The sequence below is a fragment of the Strongylocentrotus purpuratus genome, unplaced genomic scaffold (genome assembly GCF_000002235.5).
Source record: "Strongylocentrotus purpuratus isolate Spur 01 unplaced genomic scaffold, Spur_5.0 spur5_scaffold_21, whole genome shotgun sequence".
NCBI classification, from domain to species: Eukaryota; Metazoa; Echinodermata; class Echinoidea; order Camarodonta; family Strongylocentrotidae; genus Strongylocentrotus; species Strongylocentrotus purpuratus.
Window position 1 is genome coordinate 38238337 of NW_022145607.1, and position 12287 is coordinate 38250623.

At 37.3% G+C, this 12287-nt stretch overlaps 1 protein-coding gene across 1 annotated transcript; it reads left to right on the top strand.

Moving 5' to 3' along the window:
• Positions 1-1628: 1628 nt before the first annotated feature.
• LOC589920 (ribonuclease Oy) lies at positions 1629-10813 on the top strand. The gene is made up of 8 exons (XM_030994733.1): positions 1629-1964; positions 2545-2608; positions 4480-4535; positions 5629-5698; positions 6298-6365; positions 7267-7380; positions 8854-8971; positions 9742-10813. Exons 1-8 carry the CDS (start codon positions 1870-1872, stop codon positions 9970-9972), a joined length of 816 nt encoding a protein of 271 aa, XP_030850593.1. The 5' UTR covers positions 1629-1869; the 3' UTR covers positions 9973-10813.
• The last annotated feature ends 1474 nt before the right edge of the window (positions 10814-12287 follow it).

Genomic DNA, 12287 nt, shown 5'->3' on the forward strand with positions numbered 1-12287 from the left:
AACTACCTCTCCTGTCTTAATTCTAAAGTGCAATCTAACTTTGTATAAAGGTAGACAAATAAGAAACACAGAATGGCGGAAGTTTGATAATAAATCGAACCAATAATTAGAAAGTTATGAATGTTTTGAATATTTGATCACTATGTCTATGCAAATCTCATATTGACAGTTTGGTCAGTGGATTGTGACGTAGTCGCGGATAAGTCTCCCGTTTGTCGGGGACAAAAATATCATTTATTTCTGTTTTTTCTCCTAAATGCCTCCTTTCTTGGGACACTACTCAAAAAATATTATGGATATCAGATTATTATAGGTCCTCTAAAGAGATTAGATCCTTCTGGGTCCTACATTTTTGAAAAATTCAAATTTTAGTCGTTTTGTTTTGGAACAAATGGGAAAGTTGTCCGCCTCCACATCACAGAGGCATTACCGATTCAGTTCATGGCTATAGTGCTAACACATTTTACACAATTGTTAACTTTCCAGTTGGGGGCCGATTTCATTCAAATTTTCACAAGTCTATTTCTCAGATTTTCTGCTTTCCTCTATGTAGGTAGTTTGCTATTAAAGTTTGGAAAAGCACGATCAAACCGCTCTCTTTTATAAATTGGAAAGTGGACGGGATGAAAACCTTTTTGGCATCTGTCACTCTCAGTCTCAGTACCTGATATAATTATACCAAACACATTTATATATCTATTCATGTCCCCTGCGAACTGCGTGAAAGGGTATGTGACGTCACAAGTCTTGTCAGTCTGTGAGTCGCAGACCAATCGCAGACCAGTCGAAGACAATAATAGAAATAGCAACCAACATCATTGTCCCGATTTAAGTGCTAAATAATGATACGAATACAAACAACAGAAATGTTAGTGCATTTAATTATTCTAATAAGATTAATCGGCTTTAAATCGTAGACAATCGCAATACTGGTCTGGCATCACTACGATTCTGAGCCGATTTAGCTTTTCCTCCTCCATGGAAGCATGAAACTCCTGACATTTTTTATGTGATTAATCCTATGAATACTCATAAGATCTTAAAGCCCCACTGTCCTACTTGTAGCTACTTGCTCCCTCTATATAGAAAACTTCCCCCAATCGGTGCCTGTTGGTCCCCCATGATCCTCTTTTTATTATGTTAGTTGAAAGCTCAGTTAATGAGATAGCCACCTGTCAGTGACCTCGCTGTGTGGTCTAATCCCTTCTGGCCCAGTAGTATTGACGGTCTTTAAGATGTTCATATCAAATTTTATTTCAAATTCTCTCGAAATCGAATCGTAGTCGGATCATATAGTGTGCGGTGGGATTAGGATCAGTCGTGAGAATTGGATCCCAGACTCAATCTAACTTCCAGCCAATCAGACAGCAGTATTGATATGACGTCATATTTGCTAGGAGTGCGATGAAATGGACGCCTGTAATAGAGCAAAAGCTTTTCGGATCGCCGTTTGTACGGTGGAAGAGATTGTCCGTAACATAGAGAATACAATACTATTATCATGATTATGACAATATGGAGAGTTGCACTCTTAGCTATATGTCTTTTTCGCCCGGAAATATGACATAATCTTGCTGGTGGATGCTGGCCTCTTAATTTTCAAATCATCACAATACGGCATTCTATAAACAAAATAAAGAATAACAAGATTGATCGTTTGACCAGTACCTAAGGCTCAAGTATACTGTTATGATGACCATCATTCTCAAATAAATAGCAGAATAAAGAGCCCTCATCATCATTAGGTGCTCGAGTCAAGGGCCATTGCAGAGGGACTACCTATAGCAGACGACATCTTCAAAAGAGGCGATCAAGACCAGTATCGAAAAGTTATCGACAGCACAATTTCAAGAGATTCTCGGACTGATTATGGCGCGCTTTTCTATTTTGCTTCTTCTGGTTGCGATAGCTTACGTGCACACCAGCGAAGGCAGATCCTTCGAAGAATTTTTACGCCAAGTTTGGTAATATATGTATATAATTTTCTTTACCTTTTTTTCTTCTCCGTATTTGATGGCTTGATATTTGACATTTCATGGTTATCAAATGTCTCTAAATAGTTTTTAAGTAAACGAGGGGTACGAGATTATATTGACGGTATTGATAAAATGGACGACATGAATAACAGGGAATTGCGTGAAAAAGAATTATTATTATAATTAACGGTAAATTTATGAATGTTTAATTTATGAATGTTTAAATTTAACTGATAACAAGTGCAGAACGCAAAAAATCAAATGAAATATCAAGAAAGATAATGGAACTACTACAACTTTACCCCCCCCCCCTCCTCTCTCTCTCTTTCTCTCTTTCTCTCTCTCTATCTCTGTCCTTCCCTCCCTTCTCTCCCTTCCCCCTCCCTCTCTCTCACTTCACCTCTCTCTCTCTCTCTCTCTATCTCTGTCCCTCCCTCCCTCCCTCTCTCACTTCATCTCTCTCTCTATCTCTCTCTCACACACACATATACACACACACACTCTCCCTCTCTCTCTCTCTCTCTCTCTCTCTCTCTCTCTCTCTCTCTCTCTCTCTCCTGATCAACAGGGAAGAAGCTGATTTTGACAAGCTGACATTGGTTTACCAATGGGGGCCTTCCTTTTGTGAGAACGTGAGTCTAAACTGTTTATATATTTTCTATTTCATTACTCGTCATTCAACCATCAAAATGAGAATGAATGATAATCTTTAATTTTTGAGGAAATGAGCGAAAAGGGGCTAACATAAATGAATTTGTATGTATGTAACTCCGTGCAATCCTTCATATAAGAACAAATTTAATTTTCTTCTTCATAAAACATTATAACATAAAAGAATTGATGAAATATAGCCGGGCTTCTAACACCCCCTTCCGCAGTTATTACAGCGCTGTTCGTCTGGAGGTAGGATAAGTTTTTCAATACCTAATACATTTTAGATCATGTTTGCCGCTTGGAATATTTTTCATAACTTTATTAAAAATGCTATTGCTTAAACTACAATGACCAAACCTGTAAATATGTCCTCTGGTGAAAGGGAAACAAGAACAAGTAATTGTGTAGAAACCTGCAGAGTTGTGCTATGATTTTACGGAAACAAGCCTATACATCTTTGGTTAGACCAAGGCCGCAACATATTGGGACCCTACCACCAGAGGGAATTGTTTTTTTCTTCTAAGTTTCGTGTTTAGATTTTCAAATACGTTGAATGATAAAGATTTTTTTTTTAAATAGAGGAGGTGATGTAGACATTACAGTGACGTTCGAAACAATTGGCCAGATACCTAACGGTTTACAAAGAATCTATGTAGAAGTAGAAGTAGAGGAATTGAAGAGTAAGATAAATAGAGGAGGTGATGTAGACATTACAGTGACGTTCGAAACAATTGGCCAGATACCTAACGGTTTACAAAGAATCTATGTAGAAGTAGAAGTAGAGGAATTGAAGAGTAAGCAGACTTTGTCGTATTTTGGATTCGCCGATGTAAATTTGAGTGATAGAAACATGTCTAATAAAGTTAAATTGAGGTTTTACAAATTAGTATAAGGGATTTCCTTGAATGCCTTATCGTCGTAGCCTGGTTATTGCAGGGCCTTAAGGAACAACTGTAGAAATAGAAGAAGTAGTAGTAGTAGTAGTAGTAGTAGTAGTAGTAGTAGTAGTAGTAGTAGTAGTAGTATTAGAAGTAGTAGTAGTAATAGTAGTGGTGGTGGTGGTGGTGTTAGTAGTAGTAGTAGTAGTAGTAGTAGTAGTAGTAGTAGTAGTAGTAGCATTAGTAATAGTAGTAATAGTAGTAGCACTAGTAGTAGTAGTAGTAGTAGTAGTAGTAGTAGTAGTAGTAGTAGTAATAGTAGTAGTAGTAGTAGTAGTAGTAGTAGTAGTAGTAGTAGTAGTAGTAGTAGTAATGGTATACCTATAGTCGTAGTGGTAGCAGTAGTTTCATTATTATCTTTGTTGATAGTAGTAGTAGTAGAAGTTTCAATATTATCTTTTTTGATAGTTGTAGTACTGGTAGAATTAATAGTAGTAATAGTAGTAGTGGTAGTAGTGTCATTGATATTTGTATAACTATTATGATTATCATTATAACCATTCTTGTTATAATTATTATTATCATTATTATTACCATTGTAACTATAACTACTATAATAATAATAGCTAGTTCTTATAAAGCGCTTTTCAGGACCGAAGCGCTTTACAGATATATGTATTATTACCCCGGTCATTGGATTCAGGCTTACCTGCACACAATGTATGCACATTCCCCACTCCCTCGGGAGCATTCCAGCCAGGCGTCATGTTTACAAGCGCACACTTGCTAATCTAAGTACAGTAGCTTTCGCATCCTACCGGGTACCCATTTAACACCTGGGTGGAGAGTGGCAAATGTAGATCAATGTCTTGCCAAAGGACATAAGTGCCGCGGTGGGACTTGAACCGCGGACCTTGTGATCTAAATCTAAAGATTTCCATCCAATATGTTATCTTCCTGATTATTTTCAGGGGAGATGTACCATCCCAAATACAGCTAAGAAGATATGGACAATACACGGTCTTTGGTAAGTTCGACCCTGAAATATGATTATTTAAGTGTAGGCCACTCCAGTATCTTATTTAGAAAAGTATATCTTTATTCATTTATTTATTTATTAACTTGATAATAAACCAATCTTATATCGCGCATATCACAAAAAAGGAATTTAAGTCCCTATGCGCTCAGAAGAAGAAAAAAAGGGTAATAGCAGACATAAGGTAATAGAAGAGAAAGAATAACTGCTTTGTCATAACATCGTACTATTTTAACAACCGAAAAAAGGACGTGTCTTTGAGAGACTTTTGAAAGTTTCTAGTGTATCAAGCTGCTTAAGATGACTAGGTCGTTTATTTCATAACTCTGCAGTTGCCAGTTGAAAGGATCTCGCACCATATTAATTTGTTGATATTGAGGGAGGAATTAACGAGGATTTTCACTGAGAACGAAGGTTTCTTGCCGGGCAATATTTTGTTATCAATTGTTGTAAGTAATCATTGCCTAATCCTTGCATGAACACCAATGTCAAAATCTTAAAATCAATTCGTTGTTTTACTGGAAGCCAGTGCAGTTTTTCTAATACTAGGCTAATGTGATCATGAAGTCGAGTGCGAGTAACCAACCTTGCCGCAGAGTTTTGGATATTTTGCAACTTCTGAATTTTATTATCAGGAAGACCATAATTATTATGAGGTACCATTACAGATTAATTGTTTAGTTATTAATCTATTTATGTAATCATTTATTTAGTTGTATAGTTGTATTTTGTTTCAGGCCTTTCAAGAACAATTTTAACTCTACTCCAGCATATATTTTTTTAATAAATATTTTATTTTTGTATTCATTTATTTATTCATTGACTTATTTACTTATTCATGTATTTATGTATTTATTCATGTATAGGTCTATTTTTTTAGTTATCTATCTATTTAATTATCTCTCTATTTATGAATGTATTTATCAATTTGTATTTTATATTTTAAGAGCAACGTGAAAACTACGTCATTGTCGTATTTATTGTCTTTTTATTTACTCATTTACTTTTTTATTTATCTATTTATGTATTAATTTATTTACTCATCTTTTTGTGTATTTATCTATTTATTTACATTTTATTTCAGGCCTTTCAAGAGCAACGTGAAATCTTCTCCAATAGACTGTCCAGGAACCTACGACAGTAGTGCTATCTCTGTAAGTCAAATGACATCGCCTTAGTATAATATATAATTATGTTCTCAGTTATCGTCAGCGGATTTAGGGTGGGACCTGGATAACTCTCCCATTTGCAGTTTACACAAATACCATTAGTTTCTTTTTTTCTCGTAAGTTCCTTCTCCCTTGGGGCACTATTCAAAATATATTATAGATAGCATATTATTATAGGTCCTCTAAAAGGAATAGACCCTCCTTAGCAATAAACTTTCGTAAATGTCAATTTTAGTCATTTAACATGTTGAAACAGATGGGAAAGTAGTCCGGCACTACATCAAATGGACAATACTGCTTCAGCCAAATGGAAGTGCCCATACGTATAGTGATTACAAATTTCAAAAATTCATAACTTTCTTTAATTTTGTCAGATTTAATTGAAACTTCATTAGTTCGCTTTTGCCTTGTTTTAGAGTGGTTGTCTATTTTGGTTGGATTCCCCTTTAAAATGCACACTAGTATGTACTGCATAATGAACCTTTTCTGCTGACGTCTATAGTTTCTTTTACACCGCAATCTAATACAAAATTTAATAGGTCCACACAGTTAACCTTATATGTTTATCCCAATTTTCATACTAGTCTATACAAACCACGTTGAACGAGAAATGGCCGAGCTATAAGACTGGTGGAACCAATGACGAGTTATGGTATGTATCTAGTCCTGACTTTGAATAAGATGGTGCTAGAAATTGGCAGGTGCAGGATTCTCGGGGGAGGGGGCAAAAGTCTTGAACATTCTTTGATAAACACAAACAAATTCGGCCATCGCAACTTTACCGGGTGCGCTTTTAGTAGACTAGAGCATTGTCTTGTCCCTTTCTCGTCTCTGTTGGCTTCCGGCCCTCTTACCCCCCCCCCCCCCCCTGTTTTGTAGTTCCTTTTGTAGTTACAGACTTTTTAATCTAATTACTCATTATAGTATTCCTAAGTTTCATTTGAGGTGTTTACACTTGTACAAGCATTGCTTTTTAATGGACCCCTCTGTTTCCAACATAATTCTACATTTGTTTTATATGCTTATAATTTAATCATGAATAAATTGAAATTGAAATCGAAATTGAAATTAAATTGATTCCATAAAGTCTTGAGCAGAGCCTAGCCCCGTCGGCTAAAGAACAGAGCATATGGAGTGCACTAGACCGGGAAGTCGGCATAGTCTCTTAGTTCAGATACTCTGTAACGCAAAACGAATTTCAAGTCCCACCCTTAGGTCTCGCTTGAGTTCTGTAAGCGGGGTTTCTATGGCATCGTTTCTTCATACTCCTCAACCATTCACCATGATTTACCCTGCAGGGCCTGCACAGTATACCGCTGTATATCTGGTGGGTAATTAAGTTGTGATCAGCCAACGCATAACCACCCAAAGGTCCCATGTAACATTAATACATATCATGCTTATTTGGCATATGAATAACAATCCGACTTACATACGCGTTTATCATTCTGTTTGTTATTTTGTTTGTTTGATTGTTTTTAGTTGCTTAATATGTTGATTGATTGATTATTTGTTTGTTTATTTGTTTGTTTATTTGTTTGTTTTTAATCCAGGAAACATGAGTATATAAAGCACGGTACATGTGCCAGTGATTTGACAACGTTTAATTCTCAACTCAAGTACTTCCAAGGAACCACGGACCTCTATGACAAATATGATATAAAAAAGTATGTATAATGGCTTTTACCACATTCTTCTTCTTTTCCTCCTTCTTCTTCCTATTCTACCTTCTTCATCTCCCACATCATCATTTTCTTCTTTTCTCACTCTTTTTTCTACATTTTCTCAATCTTTACCTTCTCCTTTCCTTTCTCACCTCATCTTTCATTCCCTTCTTCTTCCTCTTCTCTTCTATTGTTTTATCTTCTTCCTTCTCCTCCTCCTCTTCTTCTTCTTCTGTGTGTCTTCTCTTTCTTCTTCTCCTCCATTTTATCCACCTCTCCTTCTCCCTTTTATCCACCTCTCCTTTTCTTCACCATCATCTTCTTTTTTGTCTTCATCTTCTCTTTGCTTATGACGTGTACATAATAGGCAAGCAGGGATGGAATAGGTAGTTTCACTCACCAAGGATGTGTACGCGAACTTACTTATTATCTGTGAGATACAGAAAATGTGCAGCGTATGTATTAGGCTTACGTCATTACACAAAAAGACCCACAGGGGTTTACCCCGTCATATTTTATATGAATGAGGTTTTACTGGCGTCCTTCCTCAAGCTTCATTTTAACCCGGTAAACCGCCTCAAAAAAGGCGCGTTTAGATTTTAAAGACGCGGTACACCCCCCCCCCCCCCCTCACCCTCCCTCCCCCCCCCCCAAAAAAAAAAAAAAATGTGTCACACGTATTCACTCATCTCTGTGTTATAAGATAGGAAATGACAAGCTATTACACTTGACATCATCACACAAATAATCGCGGTTTGGCCGCATCATGAGCAATGCTTAAACCGCTACATGAAAAGAGTACTGGGCCTCACGCAGAACGTGAGGACGCTGAGGGCGGGCCTTTGTTGCAGGCACCCCCGTTTCATGTACCCCCAACTTATCATTCGTTTACTCTCAAATAATCACTGGCTAGCATTTGGAATGTCTTTCACAATATAATTGTTTGGTTTAAGATTTACAGAAAAATGTTCACCACGTTCGCAACAACCTATATTGGTCCTAAATAAATTACTATTAATGAGGGAATAAATATGGCAAATTTTACTTATTTTGTTACAATTTTGTCTTTCTTTAATTAATCTATTTATTCTTTTTTGGGGGAGGGGGGTCCAATGCTATACAATGGTCATTGGCTCAAAAATCAAATTAGCATTGTTAGGCTAACAAAATACGTATTTTTCTAACCAGAATGATTTGAAACATTATGAATTAAATGACTGTAAACATCGTTTTAGATTTGAGATTGTATTAAGAATAGATTGATACTGTCTGTATGTTGTCTGTTCCTTGAACATATGTTCGTAATATTATATGATGTAGTTTTGTGTGTTAATGGCCCAATTTTACAAGCTATGCGTCGAAATTTAGTCAGTCGTTATCCTAATGTGAATTGCATAATTTAAGTCCTTTAACTGTTTTTCATAATCATTGATTTGAATAAAGAGAATTATTACCTCATCTCCTCGTGTTTGACAGAATCTTGGCAGACGGCGACAATGCTGTAGCGCCCTCTAACAACCTCAAATATCCATTGGCCTACATCACTTCAGCCCTGAAGAAGGGCCTTGGCGTCGACCCTAATGTCTTCTGTGTAGTAAGTATGATTTATATCAAGGACACATCCTAAACACATTTTTAAAAATCGTCGTTTAAAAATAATAAAAAATTAATCGTCGGTGTCCTACATTAATTAGCACGGACGCGAGGAGAGTCACATGAGCAAAAGTCGGTGTCTTACTTGCCGACGTTTGCCGCTACACTGCAACAAATCAGTTAAATTTCGGCAGGCGTTTGAAGTTGCAGTGTAAATGCAGCTATTCGTGGGCAATTTGACACCTTTCGGGTAATTTTCCGACAACAGATTTTATCAGTCACTAAGATTGGACATCACAGCAGGTCTTACGTAATGTGCGCACCCCCCCCCCCCCCCCCCCCAGTTCACTTCTGAAGACTCTCCTCACAACGTGAAGTGATCGTCATAAATTTGACACCTAAAAAATGGCTGAAGGGTTTTTATAGCAAGTTCCACGTCTGGAGCGACATGTGTTTCGCTGCGTGCGGGATTTGTACACACAATGATTAGTAAGTTCCCTCGTAATTCCACCATCATATGGTGGAATTACGAGATAACTTACTAATGCCCGATGTATGCTAACTATGAAAACAGACCAAAAAATAAATTCAAACGTATGACGAAACCGAAATAATACCTCTACATCTCTCTCTCTCTCTCTCTCTCTCTCTTTACTCTCTATTCTGGCGTATTAACTACACTGCCCGCAGGAAGAGCATGTGACTACCTTGGGTAAATAAGACCAAATTATTATAATTAATGAATTGGTTTATTATTAAAATCATCTACAGGAGAAGAAGACTGTACAGTACCTCTTTGAAGTTCGCCTGTGTTTCGACAAGACTCTCAAGCCAATCACTTGTGGGAGTGCACTGGTAGGAGGGGTCAATGCAACCCCCTCAAAAAGGTTGTTTACCCCCCTTTCGACAGCTACATCACCACTAAATCCCTGCAGGGAGCATCCGACGATCTCGCCTTCCAATTCCTGCTCGACGTCGTTGAGATGGGTGCGAGGGAGATGATGATGACGGAGGAAGAAGAAGATGACGGCAGGCCTTTGTTGGAGACCCTCTTCAATGACATGTGGGAAAAGGAAGAATAAGACGCGGGCTGTCTTTGGAAACTCAGTAACTTCTGTTACATCTATTACTATGGGGAATAACTCTTAAAGCTAATTTTGAGCTCTAGTATGGCACTAAGTCTTTTGGCAAGAAATTAATCTACATTTAACCCTCTCCACCCAGGTAGAAAATCGATACATGGTAGGAATTTATCCCTTGTGTGTGCTTTGAGCGCCTTTCGACTATTAAAGCTAAGGCCAGGATAATAATATATGTATTACTTTGTAGGCGTCTTGAACGGTCGGCTCACTATACCATCTGACTACGATCCGAATTTGGCCATAGCATTTGATATGAACATCCAAACATTTAAAATCGTAATGATAGATGATTTGAATAGTCATATGATTAATACAATCACAGATTCATTGGATCTCACGCTTCCTTGGAGGAAGAATAGCTAAATCGTCTCAGAATTATAGTGACGTCATACCAGTAGTACGATTGTGTATGATTCGATTCGGCTTTTATTCTGAATAGAAAGCTTTAATGCACTAACATTCCGGTTGTTAGCATTCTTATCATTACTTAGAGCCTACATCAGGAAGATGTTGTCTGTTCAGATTTATATATCTAGTATAATTGCAATTTTTTCGAAAATTGGATCGAAGGAAGATCAGATAGTGCGCGGTGGGCTTTTAGCGTAATATGCGCATTATTAATGTAGCTATTGTCATTTTCTTTTACTAACTCAGTTTCATACTGTTTACCACCTAAGATTGAAGCTTTTTTTAGTTAGACGTTCATACATTATTAGTGTAGCGTATTAACTTTTCATGAAACACGTTATCAAATAAAGTCTGTTCCTACTTCAACTTACATTGTTTTCATACTGTCTTCGCGTGACTGTAATGATGGATGGAATAGATAGAGGGCACTGTGGATACAATCATTCCTAACAGAATGAATGAATGAATGAAATAATTCTTAACGAGGGGCTTCACAAAGATTGTAGTACGAAAGTTACATATTAGGTTGGTACAAATCTGATGGTGTCCAATTGGTTTCATTAGATCACACGCACTGCCTCTTCAAATATTCAGTTCAAATTCATTTTTAATTTGGTTGAATTACGAAAATGACCTATTCAGTAAAGTCACGCTCGGCCCTGTTTGTTTATTCCGAGAGAAACTGTTACTAAATGTATTTAGGCAAATCCACGCAAAGGTAGTAATCCGCGTCAGAACGAAGATAAAATGCATGTAATCATAATACCGAAGTGTTGGCTCAGTCAGTAGAGCGTCCGCCTCACAAACCGGGAGGTCGTGGGTTCGAACCCTGGCCGCGTCATACCAAAAGACGTTAAAAGATGGGAGTTGTTGCTACCTTGTTTGGCGTTCAACAGTAAGGGATAGAGCAACGTCGATCTGGCGCTGATCAGTGGCTGCTGGGCTCACGATCAATCGGGCAAAAAGAATTTCCGTTTCGGTTTAATAAAATTTGGAGTACACTATAAGGCTATTATTATTATTATTATTATTATTATAAGGAACGACTGTTCTACAAGGCAGCTATCAAAGTGATAGTGCAAAGACATGGTGATTGATTGAATGATTGATTAATTGATGAATTGTTACAGTCGAACCTGCCTTAGTGACCACCTGTTTACAAAGACCACCTGTCTACAAGGACCACATTTGTTGTTTCCCTTTAAAATGGTTTCTCATTGAAACATGTACTAAATGAACCTGTCTACAAAGACCACTTTTGTGTGTCCCTTGAGCGGTCGCTATAGACAGGTTTGACTGTACATTGATTAGTGGATTGATTGATTGATAGATGGTTTCATTGACTGGTTGATTAGTTGATTGAATGATTGATTAATTTATTGAATAATTGTTTCTTTGGTTGGTCGGTTGACTAGATTAATTGATCGATTGGTTGATTGTTTCTTTAGTTGGTTGGATGGTTGTTTGGTTGGTCAATTGATTGATTGATTGATTGATTGGCTTTTCTTTCCGAATGGCAATTGAATAAGGTATTCCTCAGCTTGTGTAAGCCTGCAGTTGACTAAGACTCGAGCTCTATGTGGGATAGAGACGGCTTGCTACAGTAGGTGTGCAGGGGTATAGGTCGAAGAACATGAGGGTGATTATTATTGTTCCGATTTTTTCGGTGCTGTCTTTTGCTCTTTTTTTGTTATTATCCTCAAAGATTGAGGCACCTTGGTAAACTGTTCAAAGCCAAGCTTGGTATTGAAACTAAAACAATAAAAA